Here is a 16,270-nt window from a genome sequence, read left to right as displayed (position 1 = left end):
CTGATATAATGCTTCACCATTGCACATATTTTTACCCCATTTGCTTTAACTATGATATGTTATTCTGTTCTTTGTATTTTCCTCCTTTCAGTTCAATGTAAGCCGGCATGATGTGCCTTACGAATGTCGGCAAGGAAAAGCCTATAAATAAATAAATAAATGGTAGGAGCACAAGATGGCGCCGGCCATCCATTGCTCCTACCATGTGACAGGGGCTGACCAATGGCACTGGTAGCCCCGTGACATAGTAAGGTCAAAGGCTATCTGCGCCAATTTGAATACCGGCAGCCGAGGGTGTGAGTGCAGGAGATGGCTCCCGGACCCCCTGCTGGACCACCAGGGAGTTTTGGTAAGTCTTGGGGAGGTCAGGAGGGTGGGGGGTTTGTTTAAACTCGCTGCTTTAGACAGCCGAATAATTTGGCGAAGATTTGCTGTATTGGTGGAGAATCGCGATATGTTTCGCTTCCCCACAAATACAACGAATATGGCCCTATAAGTTGCGGATTACCAATACATAGGAAACGAATGCACACCCTTAGTATCATATCACCCCTGCTCCTTCTCTCTCCCGGGTGTACATATTTAGGTTCTTCAATCTCTCCTCATAAGTCATTTTATGAAGACCATCCACCTTTTTGGTCACCCTTCTCTGGACCACCTCCATCCTGTCTCTGTCCCTTTGGAGATACGATCTCCAGAACTGAACACAGTACTCCAGGTGAAGCCTCAACAAGGCCCTATACAAGGGGATCATCACTTCCTTTCTCTTACTAGATATTCCTCTCTCTATGCAACCCAGCATTCTTCTGGCTGTAGCTATCGCCTTGTCACATTGTTTCGCCGACTTCAGATCATTAGACACTATCACCCCAAGGTCTCTCTCCTGCTCCGTGCACATCAGCCCTTCACCCCCCATCAAATACAGTTCTTTCGGATTTCCACATCCCATGTGCATGACTCTGCACTTCTTGGCATTGAATCTCAGCTGCCATATCTTCAACAACTCTTCCAGCTTCCTTAAATCTTTGATCACTTTGACTATTTGAATAGCATTTCTGCTGGCTGATGATCCTGGAAGGCATTTAACTATAGTGTTTCCCTCGCTAAGAGTTCCCAGACTGCAGAAAAAAATTATACGGTTTATCTAATCTGCCCATCCACACCAACTACTCAGCTCTACAGTCCCTACAATTCTTCAGAGATCCCCTGTGCTTTCTTGAATTCAGATACTGGCTTTGCCTCCACCACCTGTACTGGGAGATTGTTTCATGTATTCGCCACTCTTTCTATAAAGAAATATTTCCTTTGATTACTCCTGAGTCCATCCCCTTTCACCTTCATCCCATGACCCCTCATTCCACAGCCTTTTTTCTGTTGAGAGGCTCGCCTCCTGAGCATGGATATATCATTGCAAATATTTAAATATCTGTCGTAATCTCTCTTATTCTGCCTTCTTCTAGAGTATACATGTTTAGATCTTTAAGTCTGTCCCCATCCACTTTACTATGAAGACTACTAACCATTTTAAGAGCCACCCTCTGGACCATCTGGTTTATGTCCTTTTGAAGATGCAGTCTCCAGAACTGTACACACTATTCCAAACGAGGTCTCACCAGGGGCTTATAAGGGGCAATATCACCTCCTTTTTTAAGATGACCATTCCTTTCCCTATGCATCCAAGTATCTTTCTGCCTTTTACCTTTGCCTTATCCACCTGTTTGGCCACCTTAAGATCATCAGATATGATCATCCCCCAGAGCCTCCCACCCCCTTCTTTCATGCATAGAAGAATTTTACCCCTATACTATATGCTCCCTTGAGGTTTTGCAGCCCATATGCATGACCCTGCATTTTTATAGCATTAGATCTTGCTCCCAAAATCTAGACCATTTTCTGTAGACAAGTAGACATGACTTGGCCATCATGTCTGAGTGACGTCATTTGACGACACAGACCCGGCTCTCATACCTCAGCCTAGGGCCCCGGAGCTTAAATCCTCCCCGCTGGAAAGAACCTCAGGGTCTCAAGTGAAATGAGTGGTGTGAGAGCTGGAAGAAAAGTGGCACCGCTGACAACAGTGTGTCCCTGCCTTGTGGGAGGTCCCCGAAGAAGGGGGTTATACATACATGAACTAGCAAGGGGGGAAGAAAGTCATGGACCCTCTGCCAGGAATCTCTAAGAATCTCTTTGAGGCTTGCAGCCTCAAAACCTTCCTACAAACAACCTGCCTTCCCGGAATCTTCAATACATTGATGAGTCACCTCAGCAGAGGGTTTCGTGCCCATGAGTGGTCTCGAGATCAAGCAGCGGCAGACAGAGGTTGCCCGCCAATCAATTTGTTCACATTAGAGGACCAACACAAAGGTAGAAAAATTCTGCTTCATTCTTTGAAGCAAATTCAGATCTGCCCCAGACACTTTTCTGCTTATGTGGAAAGTAGATCCGTGGTATGGTTTTTTACCAGCTCCATTAGTGGAAAGGAGAGAAGGGGTCCGATTAGTGCAGTCAGATGACGTCCCCCTATGTGTCATGACTAATTTATCCTTCTGTCTATGGAGAAACCCATTTACGGTAAGCAAACTTGCTTTATTTGTTGTGTGCTGGTCTAGCAGAAATCCAGCTTTTTACATAGATACGCTACAAGTACACTGACAGATAATCTGCTCACTAATTGCTCCATGTAATACATGTGTCTTTTACTGCTCTTCTCAGCATCAGGGATTCCTTCCTCCTTTCTTCCTCATCTCCTCATCCAAGTGCATCTTGTCCAGTCTCCTAAAATTGTGACCTCATAGCCTAATTTGCTGTTTGGCTATCACCAAGCTCTCCACAAACCAAGATAACAACAGCTTACTCCTCCATCTTGTGTCTCAATAATATATGCATCTGCTATGAAAAAAAAAAAAAAAAAAGTGATCTTCGTATGAATTCACAGTCATAGCAACTATGTTTATAGAACATTCATGAACAAACAATCCTGAGCTTAGAATATTCTCAAGGACTAAGATGTCACAATGACAAGACACATCTCAGTTCCATCCAGCAAGAAAGATACATCTTATAGACTTTGCTGAAGGTGTTTATCCTACCAGCGTAAGTTAGCTTGGATTCCGACTCTGCGTTATTTCAGTTATTTTTCATATATAATTGCAGCTAAACCTCTCAGACAGCTCTGTAAGCATTCCTACATTTTCGAAATTTTTCTTATCTTCAGGACTTATCTTCCGAGACTTTACTAGATTTTTCATTTTTATTTTTTTCATTTTATTAAAATTTATTAAACGCCTTACACAAAAAGGTCTGGGCAATTTACAGAAAACATACATAATATTAGAAGAAAAAAACAACTTGACAAACAACTGTCATTGACAAAAGTCATTACATTTCATAGAAATCATACATTTCACACATGTTCAAATAAATTCCATCAAGATGTTTGGAGATATATCATACTTCATTCCTTACACAGCAAAACTCAGTCTAGATGTTACAGAATTAGAAATGAGTCATACATCGACGTGGACTGAGTACTGAGCTTCTTCTTATCTCATTGACTGATTCTTTAAAACATAATCTAGATCAGGGACAACAATTCCTTTAGGCGTCTTTGGATATCTCATCTGCTTTTGACTCAATTGACCATGAAGTGTTATTATTCCGATTGCGAGAATGTGGTATAACAGGCGCAGTTTTTTCCTGGTTTAAGAGCTATCTCACTGATCGTTATCAAGTATTTAGGCTTAATCAACATTCATCGGCTCCCCGGCTATTAAAAGCAGGGGTTCCACAAGGCTCTGCCTTGTCGGCGATGTTATTTAATGTATATCTTGCCCCCATTACAAAGCTTCTAGCCATCATTACTGATGGCTATAAACTTTATGCCGACAATATACAGTTTTATATCAAGGTGCAAACGTCCTGCTTGGAAAGGGATGGGTGGCGGTGTCCTCTCGTGGATTGCAGACTGGCTAAAAGACAGGAAACAGAAGGAGTTAATAAACATGTGGATAAAGGTGAACCGGTAGATGTAGTATTCTTGGATTTTCAGAAGGCGTTTGACAAAGTTCCTCATGAGAGGCTTCTAGGAAAAGTAAAAAGTCATGGGATAGGTGACGATGTCCTTTCGTGGATTACAAACTGGCTAAAAGACAGGAAACAGAGAGTAGAATTAAATGGGCAATTTTCTCAGTGGAAGGGAGTGGACAGTGGAGTGCCTCAGGGATCTGTGTTGGGACCCTTACTGTTCAATATTTATTTATTTATTTAGAAACTTTTATATACCGGTATTAGTGGGGACATCATACCGGTTCACATATTAACAGAAGGCTTGGAAAATACATTTCAACAGGGAAGGAGAACTGGGAGGGGGGTTAACAAGAGGCAGTATGGAAGAATAGATTAAACAACAAGAAATCATAACAAGAAAATAACAATATACAAAGTAATTATCTCCTTAATATAAGGAAAGGGCGGTCACCTGGGGGGTGAGAGCTATGGAGGGGAAGGGAGGCACTATTCTGGGTAGACTTGGTTGAACAGAAATGTTTTTAGTTTCTTTTTGAATTTGATCGCACATGGTTCTAGGCGCATGTGGACAGGTAGGGAGTTCCAGAGAGCCGGACCGGCAATGGAGATGGCACGGTCGCGGGTGGAGGAAAGATGAGCTGAATTATTTATAAATGATCTGGAAAGAAATATGACGAGTGAGATAATCAAATTTGCAGATGACACAAAATTGTTCAGAGTAGTTAAATCACAAGCAGATTGTGATAAATTGCAGGAAGACTTTGTGAGACTGGAAAATTGGGCATCAAAATGGCAGATGAAATTTAATGTGGATAAGTGCAAGGTGATGCATATAGGGAAAAATAACCCATGCTATAGTTACACAATGTTAGGTGCCATATTAGGTGCCTCAACCCAAGAAAGATATCTAGGCGTCATAGTGGATAACACATTGAAATCGTCGGTTCAGTGTGCTGCGGCAGTCAAAAAAGCAAACAGAATGTTGGGAATTATTAGAAAGGGAATGGGATAAAACGGAAAATGTCAAAATGCCTCTGAATCGCTCCATGGTAAGACCGCACCTTGAATACTGTGTACAATTCTGGTCGCCGCCTCTCAAAAAAGATATAATTGCGATGGAGAAGGTACAGAGAAGGGCTACCAAAATGATAAGGGGAATGGAACAGCTCCCCTATGAGGAAAGACTAAAGAGGTTAGGACTTTTCAGCTTGGAGAAGAGACGGCTGAGGGGGGATACGATAGAGGTGTTTAAAATCATGAGAGGTCTAGAACGGGTAGATGTGAATCGGTTATTTACTCTTTCGGATAATAGAAAGACTAGGGGGTACTCCATGAAGTTAGCATGGGACACATTTAAAATTAATTGGAGAAAGTTCTTCTTCACTCAACGCACAATTAAACTCTGGAATTTGTTGCCAGAGGATGTGGTCAGTGCAGTTAGTATAGCTGTCTTTAAAAAAGGATTGGATAAGTTCTTTGAGGAGAAGTCCATTACCTGCTATTAAGTTCACTTAGAAAATAGCCACTGCCATTAGCAACGGTTACATGGAATAGACTTAGTTTTTGGGTACTTGCCAGGTTCTTGTGGCCTGGATTGGCCACTGTTGGAAACAGGATGCTGGGCTTGATGGACCCTTGCATGGCATGTTCTTATGTTCTTACAATGCCATATGTCCCTACTGTGGTCTCCTCCCCTAAATAATTTGCATTTCTGCTAGTGTTATCACATGCGTTATGGCATTAACGCGCGTGTTTACACCAAAATGCATTTTGATGAATGACCCTGTTGGTTTGCTAGTATCCTTTGAAGATACCTCCCTTCAAACTGTGAGCTGCTGAGCAGCTGTCTGCTTTACCCCATGTTCTAATATAAAAGCTGCTCTATCTCCTTTTAAAATGTTAGTGCCAGCAGCTTGGTTCTACTCTGGTTAAGGTGAAGCCCATCCCATCGCAATAGGCTCCCCTTTCCCCAGAATATTCCCCAGTTCCTAACAAATCTAAAACCCTCTTTCCTGCACCATCATCTCATTCACGCTTTGAGACTCTGGAGCTAGGCCTGCCTCCAGGTCCTTTACATGGAATCCTGGAGATTTTGATTTCCTACCTAAGAGCTTAAATTTAGCTTCTAGAGCCTCCCTCCTGTGCCTTCCTATGTCATTGATACCCACATGCACCACGACAGCTGGCTCCTCCCCAGCACTCTCTAAAATTATCTAGGTAGCAATGAAGTCCTCTACCTTCATACCAGGCAGGCAAGTTTCCAAGCGAACCTCATGTCCACCAGCCATCTACATTCTTAATGATTGAATCAAACACTATAATGGACATCCTAACCCTTCCCTCCTGGGTACTGACCCATAGAGACGCATCCTTGGTGCGAGAGGATATATCATCACCTGGAGGACTGGCCCTAGCTACAGGATCACTTCCTGCCACATCAAAGTGTTGCTCTCCTGTCAGGTGACCTTGCTCCTCCAAAGCAGTACAAAGACTGCTAGACTGGATTTAGGAGCACTCTATTATGTCCCTGAAGGTCTCCACTATATATCTCGCTGTCTACCTCAGTTCCTCCAGGTCTGACACTCTGGCCTCCAGAGACTGGACTCTACTCTGAGAGCCAGGAGCTCTTTGCAACGGATGCACACATACAACCTCTCTCATAGTTGTGAAACTCGCTGCTACAGTTGTATATGTTATGTATTTTTTGTTGTATTATTGGGTTTTATGTAACGTATTAATGTTTTTTATTTGTATTCTTTTTAAAGATGTTCCGTGCAGGTTTTTGGTAGAGTTCCTACTGAGTGCAAGTAAATAAATAAATAAATAGTTCTTTGGCTTCCCTTCCTTCACTTTGGTTGGTGGGTCGGGGGAGTCCCACCACTGGGTCCCCTTCTTTTACTCTGGCTTGCGGGGGAGCTTTGCTGCTCCAGCCCTTGGTTCCTCTTCATTTCTTTCTTTTTTCAGCCGGTGGAGCCTGGGGAAAACCGTCCCCTTTGCAGACCTACCTCTCCCAGACTTGCTGCTTCTGCCCCCACTTTCTCCTCCTGTTCTTCATCTCTTTTTGAACTTCCTGTTACCTTGGTAACTTTCCCTGGACGGGACAGCTATATAGTTTCTAGCACATGCACAGATGAAAAAAGTCACCCAGATGTAAAACTGGTCAGGCACATGGGATCCTTCTACAGTACTTGGCAGCAGGAACCAAACCACATAAGGAAAGAGAGCCAAACCTGGCCAGGGATTCCATGGCTGTCAGGCCAGCCCCAGAGTAAAGAAACGTGTAGCCTCAGTCTTCTGTTCATGAAATTTCTTAATCCATGAATTTTAAATCCCAAATATTCCAAAACTGTATCAAAGACAACATAGTGTGTAGGTTGGTCCAACGGCTCAGTGAGAGTGCCGTGTGCGGCCACGTGGAGGATCTGAATTTGATTCCTGGATCTGCTCCCCTGGTCATCCAGGGCTGGAGATGCTGTGGAAGCAGTGTTCACAGCACCGGGGTGGGGGCTGGGGGGGGAGCGGCCCCAGTCAGCGTACAACAGTGACACCTAGTGGCTGAACTTAGCGGCCATGTTAGCCAAGTTCTGGTAATGTCAATATTAGCCCTGTTCTTGTGGCCCCTAGCTGAGGTCTGTCGCTGTGACAACTGAGCTGAATTGGGGGGTTATAAAAATAAGGGAAAATTGCTGGGTAACTGTGAATGAAAACTTGAGGTACTGTAGCCCAGTTTAGGGCTGACTTTTACTGAGTTGGAAGCCCCGTCATATGAAAGCAGCAGGAGAAAACGGCCAGGCCAAAATGAATATGCACTATGAGAGAATAACACAAAGTAAGTCCATTGGAAAATCCATTAAATACCATCTCCAGGGGCTTCAAATAAGAAAAGATTCAACATCTACCAATCCTTTCACTATAGACGTGCCGATAACTTCCATTCCAAGCCCGCACAGCACCGATAAGATGTGATCCAGTTGGCTTTAGCTCCAACATATGGAGAAGGTCCCCGCCCCAAAGAGCACATCAGTCCAAAAATGTAAATATAGGTCCATCCTTTCTCAGGGCTACTTGAACCGTTTTTCAAAGCTAAGCGTGACCCCCCTGCTTTTATTTCCTTAAGATGTTCCTCCTGGAGTAGTAAACATCGTGTTTGGAAGTGGCCCCAGAGCCGGAGAAGCCCTTGTTGCTCATGCGGACATACCCCTGATCTCCTTCACTGGCAGCACAGTCACTGCCCAGCGTATCATCGAGAAGAGCGCCCCCCACTGCAAGAAGCTCTCGCTGGAACTGGGGGGCAAGAATCCTGCCATCGTCTTCGATGATGCGGAGCTGGCGGAATGCGTTCCGAGCACCGTGAGGTCAAGTTTTGCTAATCAGGTGGGTGAGAGCGCCTCTAGTGGCCGATAGAAATGCTACAGAGCAGAAATAGTAGTCAGGGGTGGAAACGTAGGCATCAGTCAAAAGTATTAGAAGCCAGGGTGAAAAAACATTCTTTATAGCTTTTAATCTCAGTTTTGTCCAATCTATTTTTTTTCTCTTATTTTATTCTATTTATATATATATATATATATATATTTATATATTTTGCTCTTGCTTTCTCCTCCCAAACTTGTCCCACCCCCTTCAGTACCTAGGGCTGGGCGAGTTGGGTCAGTCACCCAGGGCGTAAAACCCTTGAGAGGTGTAAAAATGGTTGAACTGCAAGTGTGGGTCGGAAGTGGGATGAAAAGCCGGGAAGAGCGCCACATTCTTGCTATCGACTGGTTGGGGAAGGTGAAGAGGACTGGTGATCAGAGTGGACAGACTGAAGGGGGGTGGGGAGAGATGAATAGAGATCAGGGTAATAAAATGCCTAGTTATCGCTCTACCTCCACCCAGCCTCGGTAACTGCAGCTCCTGCTCCTGTAGGTGCCAGGCACTGAATTTTAGGCATCCAGGTGGCCTGGGATCCAGGCGTTCCCAGTGCTGGTCCAATCCCTCCGACTGCCGGCAAGGAAGCATGGGATAGCCAGGTTCCCCCTTCGAGCAGAAGCAGGTTCAACTAAGTAAATCCAGATTTCTGGTATCATGGACATCCCCCCGAGTGCACAACTGAAAGTTTACTGTAATATGTCAAATATGAGAAATGATCAGGAATTTAATCTCATGCAAGGGCCAAAATGTGGCAGAAAAAAGTAATACTTGGAAAGGAGGCAAACCTAATCAAAATTCAAACAGCCTCCAGAATTACAGGTAATACAGGTTCATGGCACTAGTGTTTAATGGAGTTTTTCTACTTCCCTTGAAAATAGCAGAATTTTTGGGACTCTGCCTTTCATGATGTTTGATCAGATATTGATTGCAGCTTTCCCTTCTGTGTGCATGCCATGGTCTGATCTGCTGATCTCCTAATTTGCCTGCTGCTGCTGCCTGGTGTTTTAAATCCATTCCCACAGCCCTGCTCCTGGATGATGATGATGATGCTAACAGCTGTCTACCTCAAGGATTCGCCAATATGATGTCCACTAATTGCTACTGGACAACATGGTCAAGTAGAAAAATGAAAGCTCAAATTACGAAACTGAGGAAATTCCCCATCTGTATTCGTGAGGCGCCTTAGACCACCCCAGTGCTGGTGGAACCCATGTCGAAAAAGATATAGCGGGACTAGAAACAGTGCAGAGGAGGGTGACGAAAACGATAAAGGGGACGGAAAGGCTCCCCTATGATGAGGGGTTATGCAGGTGAGGGCTCTTCAGCCTAGAGAAGAGACGGCTGAGAGAGGGGACATGATAGACGTTTATAAAATCATGAGTGGAGTGGAACGGGTAAATAAAGGATGGTTAGATACCCCTTTCAAAAAATACTGAAACAGGAGGACACTCCATGAAACCAACATATTTAAAACAACAGGTTTTTTTTTTGGGGGGGGGGGGGGTTCGCTCAGTGCACAGTCAAGCTGTGGAATCTGTTGCTGGCGGATATGGTCAAGGCGACCAGCATAGTGGAGTTTAAAAGAGGTCTGGACAAGTTTCTGGAGGAAATGTCAAAAAAACATTCGGGCCGATACAGTAAAAACACGGGAGAGCGGGCAAACGCCCGCTCTCCTGGCGCGCGCACAGGCCACTCTCCTGTGCGCGCAATTCAGTATCTTCATTTATTTAAATTAGGCCCGGCGGTAAAAAGAGGCGCTAGCGACACTAACACGTCCCTAGCGCCTCTTTTTTGAGGGAAGTGGTGGCTGTCAGCGGGTTTGACAGCCGACGCTCAATTTTGCCGGTGTCGGTTCTCGAGCCCGCTGACAGCCATGGGCTCGGAAACCGGACGCCGGCAAAATTGAGCGTCCGGTTTTCGACCCGACAGCAGTGGGCCCATTTAAAAAAATTTTTTTTAATGTTTTACTTTTTTTAAACTTTCGGGACCTCCAACTTAATATCGCCATGATATTAAGTCGGAGGGTGCACACAAAAGCAATTTTTACTGCTTTTCTGTGCACTTTCCCGGTGCCCGAAGAAATTTGGTAGGCGCTAATATCTGAAAGCAAAATGTGCGGCTTGGCTGCACATTTTGTTTTCTGAATTGCACGGGAATAGGGCCATCAACATGCATTTACATGTTGCGGGTGCTATTAGGTTCAGGGGGGTTGGATGCGCGTTTTGGACACGCTATTACCCCTTACTGAATAAGGGGTAAAGCTAGCGCGTCCAAATGCTGGCTAACAGTGCGCTCCGTTGGAGCGCACTGTACTGTATCGGCCCAATTATTAGCAGGTAGACTATAGAAAGCTACTGCTATCCCTGGGAGCGAGGGACAAGAAATATATCTACTTTAGGATCTGTAGGGAACTAGACTGGCCGCTAAAAGGATACTGGGCTTGGTCTGACCCAGCATTGGCATTTTTTATGTTCTTATCTCCTTAATATTAGACTTAGCCACCTGAATTAGCATCAGTACCCTGGATTGACTAATTCCTAAAAAAAAACCCATGGAGAACACTTACTTTATGAAAAGAATCACATTCTCCAAAACACATGTATTTTTCAGCAGTGTGATGCGAGGCATATACCGAAGAACCTATGGATAGATTATCTCCTTAGTTCTTGCCCAGTACTGTTAATAACTTTTGAAAAGCTCTGGAAAGAGTGCTGTACATTTTGCTTACTAAGTTCAGGAATAGGATCAATTGCATCATCCAAAAGCAAGAAAGAAAGTAGTTTTGCATGTAAAAGTTATCTTAAGAACGTAAGAAATGCCATGTTGGGTCACCAAGGTCCATCAGACTCAGCATCCTGTCTCAGTAGTGGTCAGTCCAGAGACCCACTACAGACAGGAAATCATTCCATCCAGGGCAGCCTGAAATTCCACTCTCAGAAAGGAGGAGTGAAATATTTCCTTAGGGAAAATACCAAGGGACCACAGATTACTTTTGAAGTTGGATTATTGATCATCGATGTATACAGATAAAAATGTCTTTGTTGCCAACTGATTACCATTGACTAAGGAGGACGGTAAACTTTTATTTTGGAACGCCTTGCTCAAGTGACCAGTCTGTTTATTTGGCATGGACTAAAAGCCTGAGCATGCATCCCTATAGAGACCTTATGTACAGGGCCTTGGGCCCGGAGATAGACCATACCCCCATTCGGAGAATCCACATCAGAGTTTTCTTACGAAGCCCTGGTACTGAGTGTGACCCCTTCCTCCATAGCTAGCACTAAAAGAAAGGCTGCCTACACATTTAGGACCTTAAGTCTCGTAGGACTTTTGGTGCAGATTTTGCACCACTTCCCGGTTTCTGTCCTTTCAGAAGTAAAGCCTCCAGATTTGGAAAGAATACTCCACATGAGGTCTCGTCAGTGGCCTGTACAGGGCATTATCAGCTCCTTTTTGTCTAGTGGTTATGACTCTCTTTGTGTACCTTAGTGTTTTTTTTGGCTCTGGTCACTGCCTTATCACACGGTTTTGCTATGTTCAGATCTTCAGATATGATCACCTCAAGGAGTCTTTCCTGTTTAGTGAACTTAACAATATAATAGCTTAGTAGTTGACAATAGATAAAGACCAGTTGGCTCATCCAGCCTGCCCATTTGTTTTCTGCACTGCTGAAGATATATTCCAGTTGCCTGCTATATAACTTGACAACTTGCAAAATCTAATTCTTGATCTATATCAGTTTTTGTCGTGATCCTCTTTGGTTCTCTGTTATCCTGGGCAGATCAGCATATAAATTCCCACACTTAATCCTACACTCTCCATGTCTTTGTAATAATTTAAAGAGCTATCAACATTTAAGAGGCTGTTGCCCTAAGGCTCAATCTCCTATGCCCCTGGCATTGCTGGAATGGTACCTAGCCATCACTAACCTGCCAACATTGATCTGGTTGGTTTCTGGGGAGTTGTAGGCTGCTGATACCAACCCAGCTAACCTATGGCCTGCAGTCTTGTTAGCTCAGGCTTCCTTTATCCACACTATGTCTTCTGTTTATCATCTCTCCCCTTGCCTCTGCTCTTTAGGGAGTGAAGAGTGAGATGTTTGACAATAGTGCAACCTCCTAACCCTGTTCCTACCACTGTTCTTTGTCTGTCCCGTGCATGTTTGAACTCTTTGATGGCTTTGGTTGTCCCCATCTCTGCTCATAATTTATTCCAGGCATCTACCACCATCTCAGTAAAGAAGTATTTTCTCATATTCCCTCTTAACCTTCCTCCCTGCAACTTCTGATCATGACCCCTTATCTTTGAAATTCCTTTTCTATGGAAAATGTTATTATCTTTTTTGAATTCTGTCATATGTTGGAATGTTTCAATCTTATCTCCATATCCCTTCTTTTCTCCGGTGAGTACAATTTTGGAATGTCGTAAGCTTTCTTTCACTCATTTTCTCTTATTCTGTCTACTTCCATAGAGGTGTATATTCTGTTAAAGATTTTAGTGTCATCCACAAACAGACAAACTTTTCATCCTAACCCCTCCAACATAGTGTTTACAGTACAGTGTGCTCTGGCGCAGCACACTGTTAACCTGCGTTTGGACGCGCGTTTTCGATGAGCTAGCTTTACCCCTTACTCAGTAAGCGGTAATAGCGTGTCGAAAATGTGCGTCCAACCCCCCCAAAACTAATAGCACCCGCAACATGCAAATGCATGTTGATGGCCCTACTAGTTTTTCCCGCATGATACAGAAAGTAAAATGTGCAGCCAAGTCGCACATTTTACTTTCAGAAATTAGCGCCTACCCAAAGGTAGGCGTTAATTTCTCTCAGCACCGGGAAAGTGTACAGAAAAGCGATATTAAGTCGGAGGTCCCAAAAGTTAAAAATAATCAAAAATTAAAAAAAAAAAAAATTTAAATTGGCCCGCGGCTCGCGGGTTGAAAACCGGACGCTCAATTTTGCCGGCGTCCAGTTTCCGAACCCGTGGTTGTCAGCGGGCTCGAGAACAGACGCCGGCAAAATTGAGCGTCGGCTGTCAAACCCGCTGACAGCCGCCGCTCCTGTCAAAAAAGAGGCGCTAGGGACGTGCTAGTGTCCCTAACGCCTCTTTTTACCGGGGGCCCTAATTTGAATAATTTTATTTACTGAATTGCGCACACAGGAGAAGCAACAAGATTGTGTGATGAAATACAGTGAAGACGAATCCTCCCCAGTAATCCTGTTTCCTGCTGATTTGGCAGGGTGAAATTTGCCTTTGCACAAGCAGGATCTATGTGCAGAGGGCTATCTTCGATGAGTTCTTGAGGAAGTTTGTAGAAGCCACCAGAAACTGGAAGGTTGGAGTCCCCTCTGATCGTTCTGCCAGCATGGGAGCCCTGATAAGCAAAGAGCACATGGAAAAGGTAAGCGCACAAAATATTTCCGGAGTAGCTCATCAATTAAGATTTCCAATGAAAAATATTGGAGGTGTCTGATGTATGTGTGGGGTATTAGGGGGATGTGCATTCGTTTGAAACAAATGGGTGAAACCCAGCAAATGTGTCCATTTGTAGTTTAGTTTTCTGTTTCCAAAACAAAAGGACAAATGAAAGAAAATGTTTGTTTCATTCATTTTTGGACATTCGTTTTTCTTTGAGGCAAAGAAAATTTCAGTTTTTCTTTTCTGCAAGTAGGACAGCGTAGAGCCCAGGGTAAGAAGGAATAAGGAAAGAGGAAAACCAATTTTCAACCAGCCTATCCCAATTTGGCTTGCTCATATAATTTTGTTTTTTTTCACCTGAAGCTGAAAAGAAAATGAAACTTTGAGCAGTCCCCATTTTACTTAGTTGTCTGTTGGATTTCAGAGAGGGAGGTTTCTCAGAGTGAAAGAAAAAGTTTTCAATAACATAGGAGGGGGAAAAAAAGCCTGTAGCTCGTTGCCTCTTGTGATCAACTTGTCGCTGTGACGGAGGAGACGCTGTAATCTTCCTGTTGACCGTTGCCGGCCTGGTGTATCATTCAATGGGGGTAAGAGTTGTGTGTCAGCAGCTACAGCAGCCTTTTCTTTGGTCTCTGATTTTCTCTATGTTGTGTAAAGTGTGTGTGTGTGTGTGTGTGTGAGACTCTTCCACAAAATGTGTGTCACTTAGTAACTTACTAGAGTAAGTCTATAGAGTCAGCAAGCAGTGTGTGTGACACACTTTGTAACAAAAGTGATGCTGTCTGTTCTGTCTTCTGTGTGAGTCCAAACTAGTACTGGACGTACACTACACTACACTAAAAGCCCCTAGCTACCTCTACTGACTGAGGGTTTCAAAGTCCACGTGCCACTGAGATCACGGAGTAGATATGTCACTGACGACTACAATGTTAGAGGAAGAAGAAAGGCATTTTCTCCACAGCAGGGGTAAGCAACTCCGGTCCTGGAGTGCCACAAACAAGTCTGGGATTTAGGATATGAGAGAGATTTAGGATATGAGAGAGATATGAGAGAGATTTGCCTGTACTGCCTCCATTGTATGTAAATCTATCTCCTCCATCTTCATTGTGGATATCCTGAAAACCAGACCTGTTTGTGGCACTCCACAAAGTTTCTCCTTAGCTAAACAGTTTCCTCCACCCAGCCCATATGTCAAGTGAGTATCCGTCCTGAGAGCCGCTCTCTAGTTCGAACTTCATGAGAAGGTGAAAAATTGGAAACAGAGCCAAGATGTCCCATGCTGTCTTTAATTTGTACCACACTGGGAGAGAGGGGGCTGTGGCTAGGATAAGCCAAGGAGCACCAAACCTCTCCAGGTCAGAAACAGTTTAGATTCAATTGGAAACAGGTTGCCTGTCCCTCGTAATAACGTTACAGTAGTCTGCCCCCATTCAGTTTCTAAATAAATAAACTTGCGATATGGAAATGAAGTTATCTGTATCTTTTATTTGAAAATCAGCAAATACTGGTCTGGTGTGCAGGTGAATGTAATGGCGGAAACCTCGGAAGCTAGGTTGGATTGCATGCTACTTGGGAACTTTATTCTACATGAATCTGAGTAGCTGTTGTATAAATTCTGTCTGGCAACAGAGATTGAGAAGTTAAAAGTACTGCACCTCTAACCTCAAAAATTGTGTCCAAATCAGGTAAAGAAGTACGTGAAGAAGGCTGAAGCTGAAGGGGCCAGCATCCTCTGCGGGGAGGGAGTAGATCCCCTGAGCTTGCCTCCCAGCAACCAAGACGGCTATTTCATGTTACCCACCATCATCACAGGTATCCAAGACCAGTCCTGCTGCATGCAGGAAGAAATATTTGGTCCGGTGACGTGCGTGGTGCCCTTTGACACCGAGGAGGAGGTGGTCGAGAGGGCCAATGGTGTTAAGTACGGCCTAGCAGCCACAATCTGGTCTAGAGATGTCGGCCGTGTCCACCGCGTCGCCAAGAGGCTGCAGTCTGGACTGGTGTGGACCAACTGCTGGCTCGTCAGAGACCTGAACCTGCCCTTCGGTGGCATGAAAGCCTCGGGGCTTGGCAGAGAAGGAGCAAAGGACTCCTATGAGTTTTTTACTGAAGTTAAGACGGTTACGATAAAGCACTGAAAGCCCTGATGTGCGCTACATGGATTTACCGTGTACGATTTGCGATTAATCGAGTTTTAAATAAACCAAACTAAACACAAAAGCTGCCTTCCGCTTTAAAAACAAAGAGGGAGCAACAATGGCTCCTTTTTATTTAGGTGAAGCCTGGCAATGAAGAAATGGCGTTTACCACAATAACCAGGTATACAGCACGTTCTGTTTACATCACGGGGGCCAAGGGCGGTCCTTATAATAAAGCATCCAGATAGACTCATATCAGAAAGGGCAGGATGAGCCTGT

General features: G+C 44.2%; 1 protein-coding gene across 1 annotated transcript in view; it reads left to right on the top strand.

Annotated features, from left to right (window-relative positions):
* The window catches only part of ALDH8A1 (aldehyde dehydrogenase 8 family member A1), a 37,641-nt gene extending 21,574 nt beyond the window's left edge, over positions 1-16,067 (top strand). The window contains exons 5-7 of the mRNA XM_029596611.1: positions 8,144-8,400; positions 13,675-13,836; positions 15,539-16,067. Coding sequence (XP_029452471.1) covers positions 8,144-8,400; positions 13,675-13,836; positions 15,539-15,991 — 872 coding nt within the window. The 3' untranslated portion in view covers positions 15,992-16,067. The remainder of the gene's footprint in view (positions 1-8,143; positions 8,401-13,674; positions 13,837-15,538) is intronic.
* The last annotated feature ends 203 nt before the right edge of the window (positions 16,068-16,270 follow it).

Source organism: Rhinatrema bivittatum, chromosome 3 (assembly GCF_901001135.1).
Source record: "Rhinatrema bivittatum chromosome 3, aRhiBiv1.1, whole genome shotgun sequence".
Lineage (NCBI taxonomy): Eukaryota > Metazoa > Chordata > Amphibia > Gymnophiona > Rhinatrematidae > Rhinatrema > Rhinatrema bivittatum.
The sequence above is the reverse complement of the archived record's forward strand: the minus strand, read 5'-3'. Positions and strand labels throughout refer to the sequence as shown.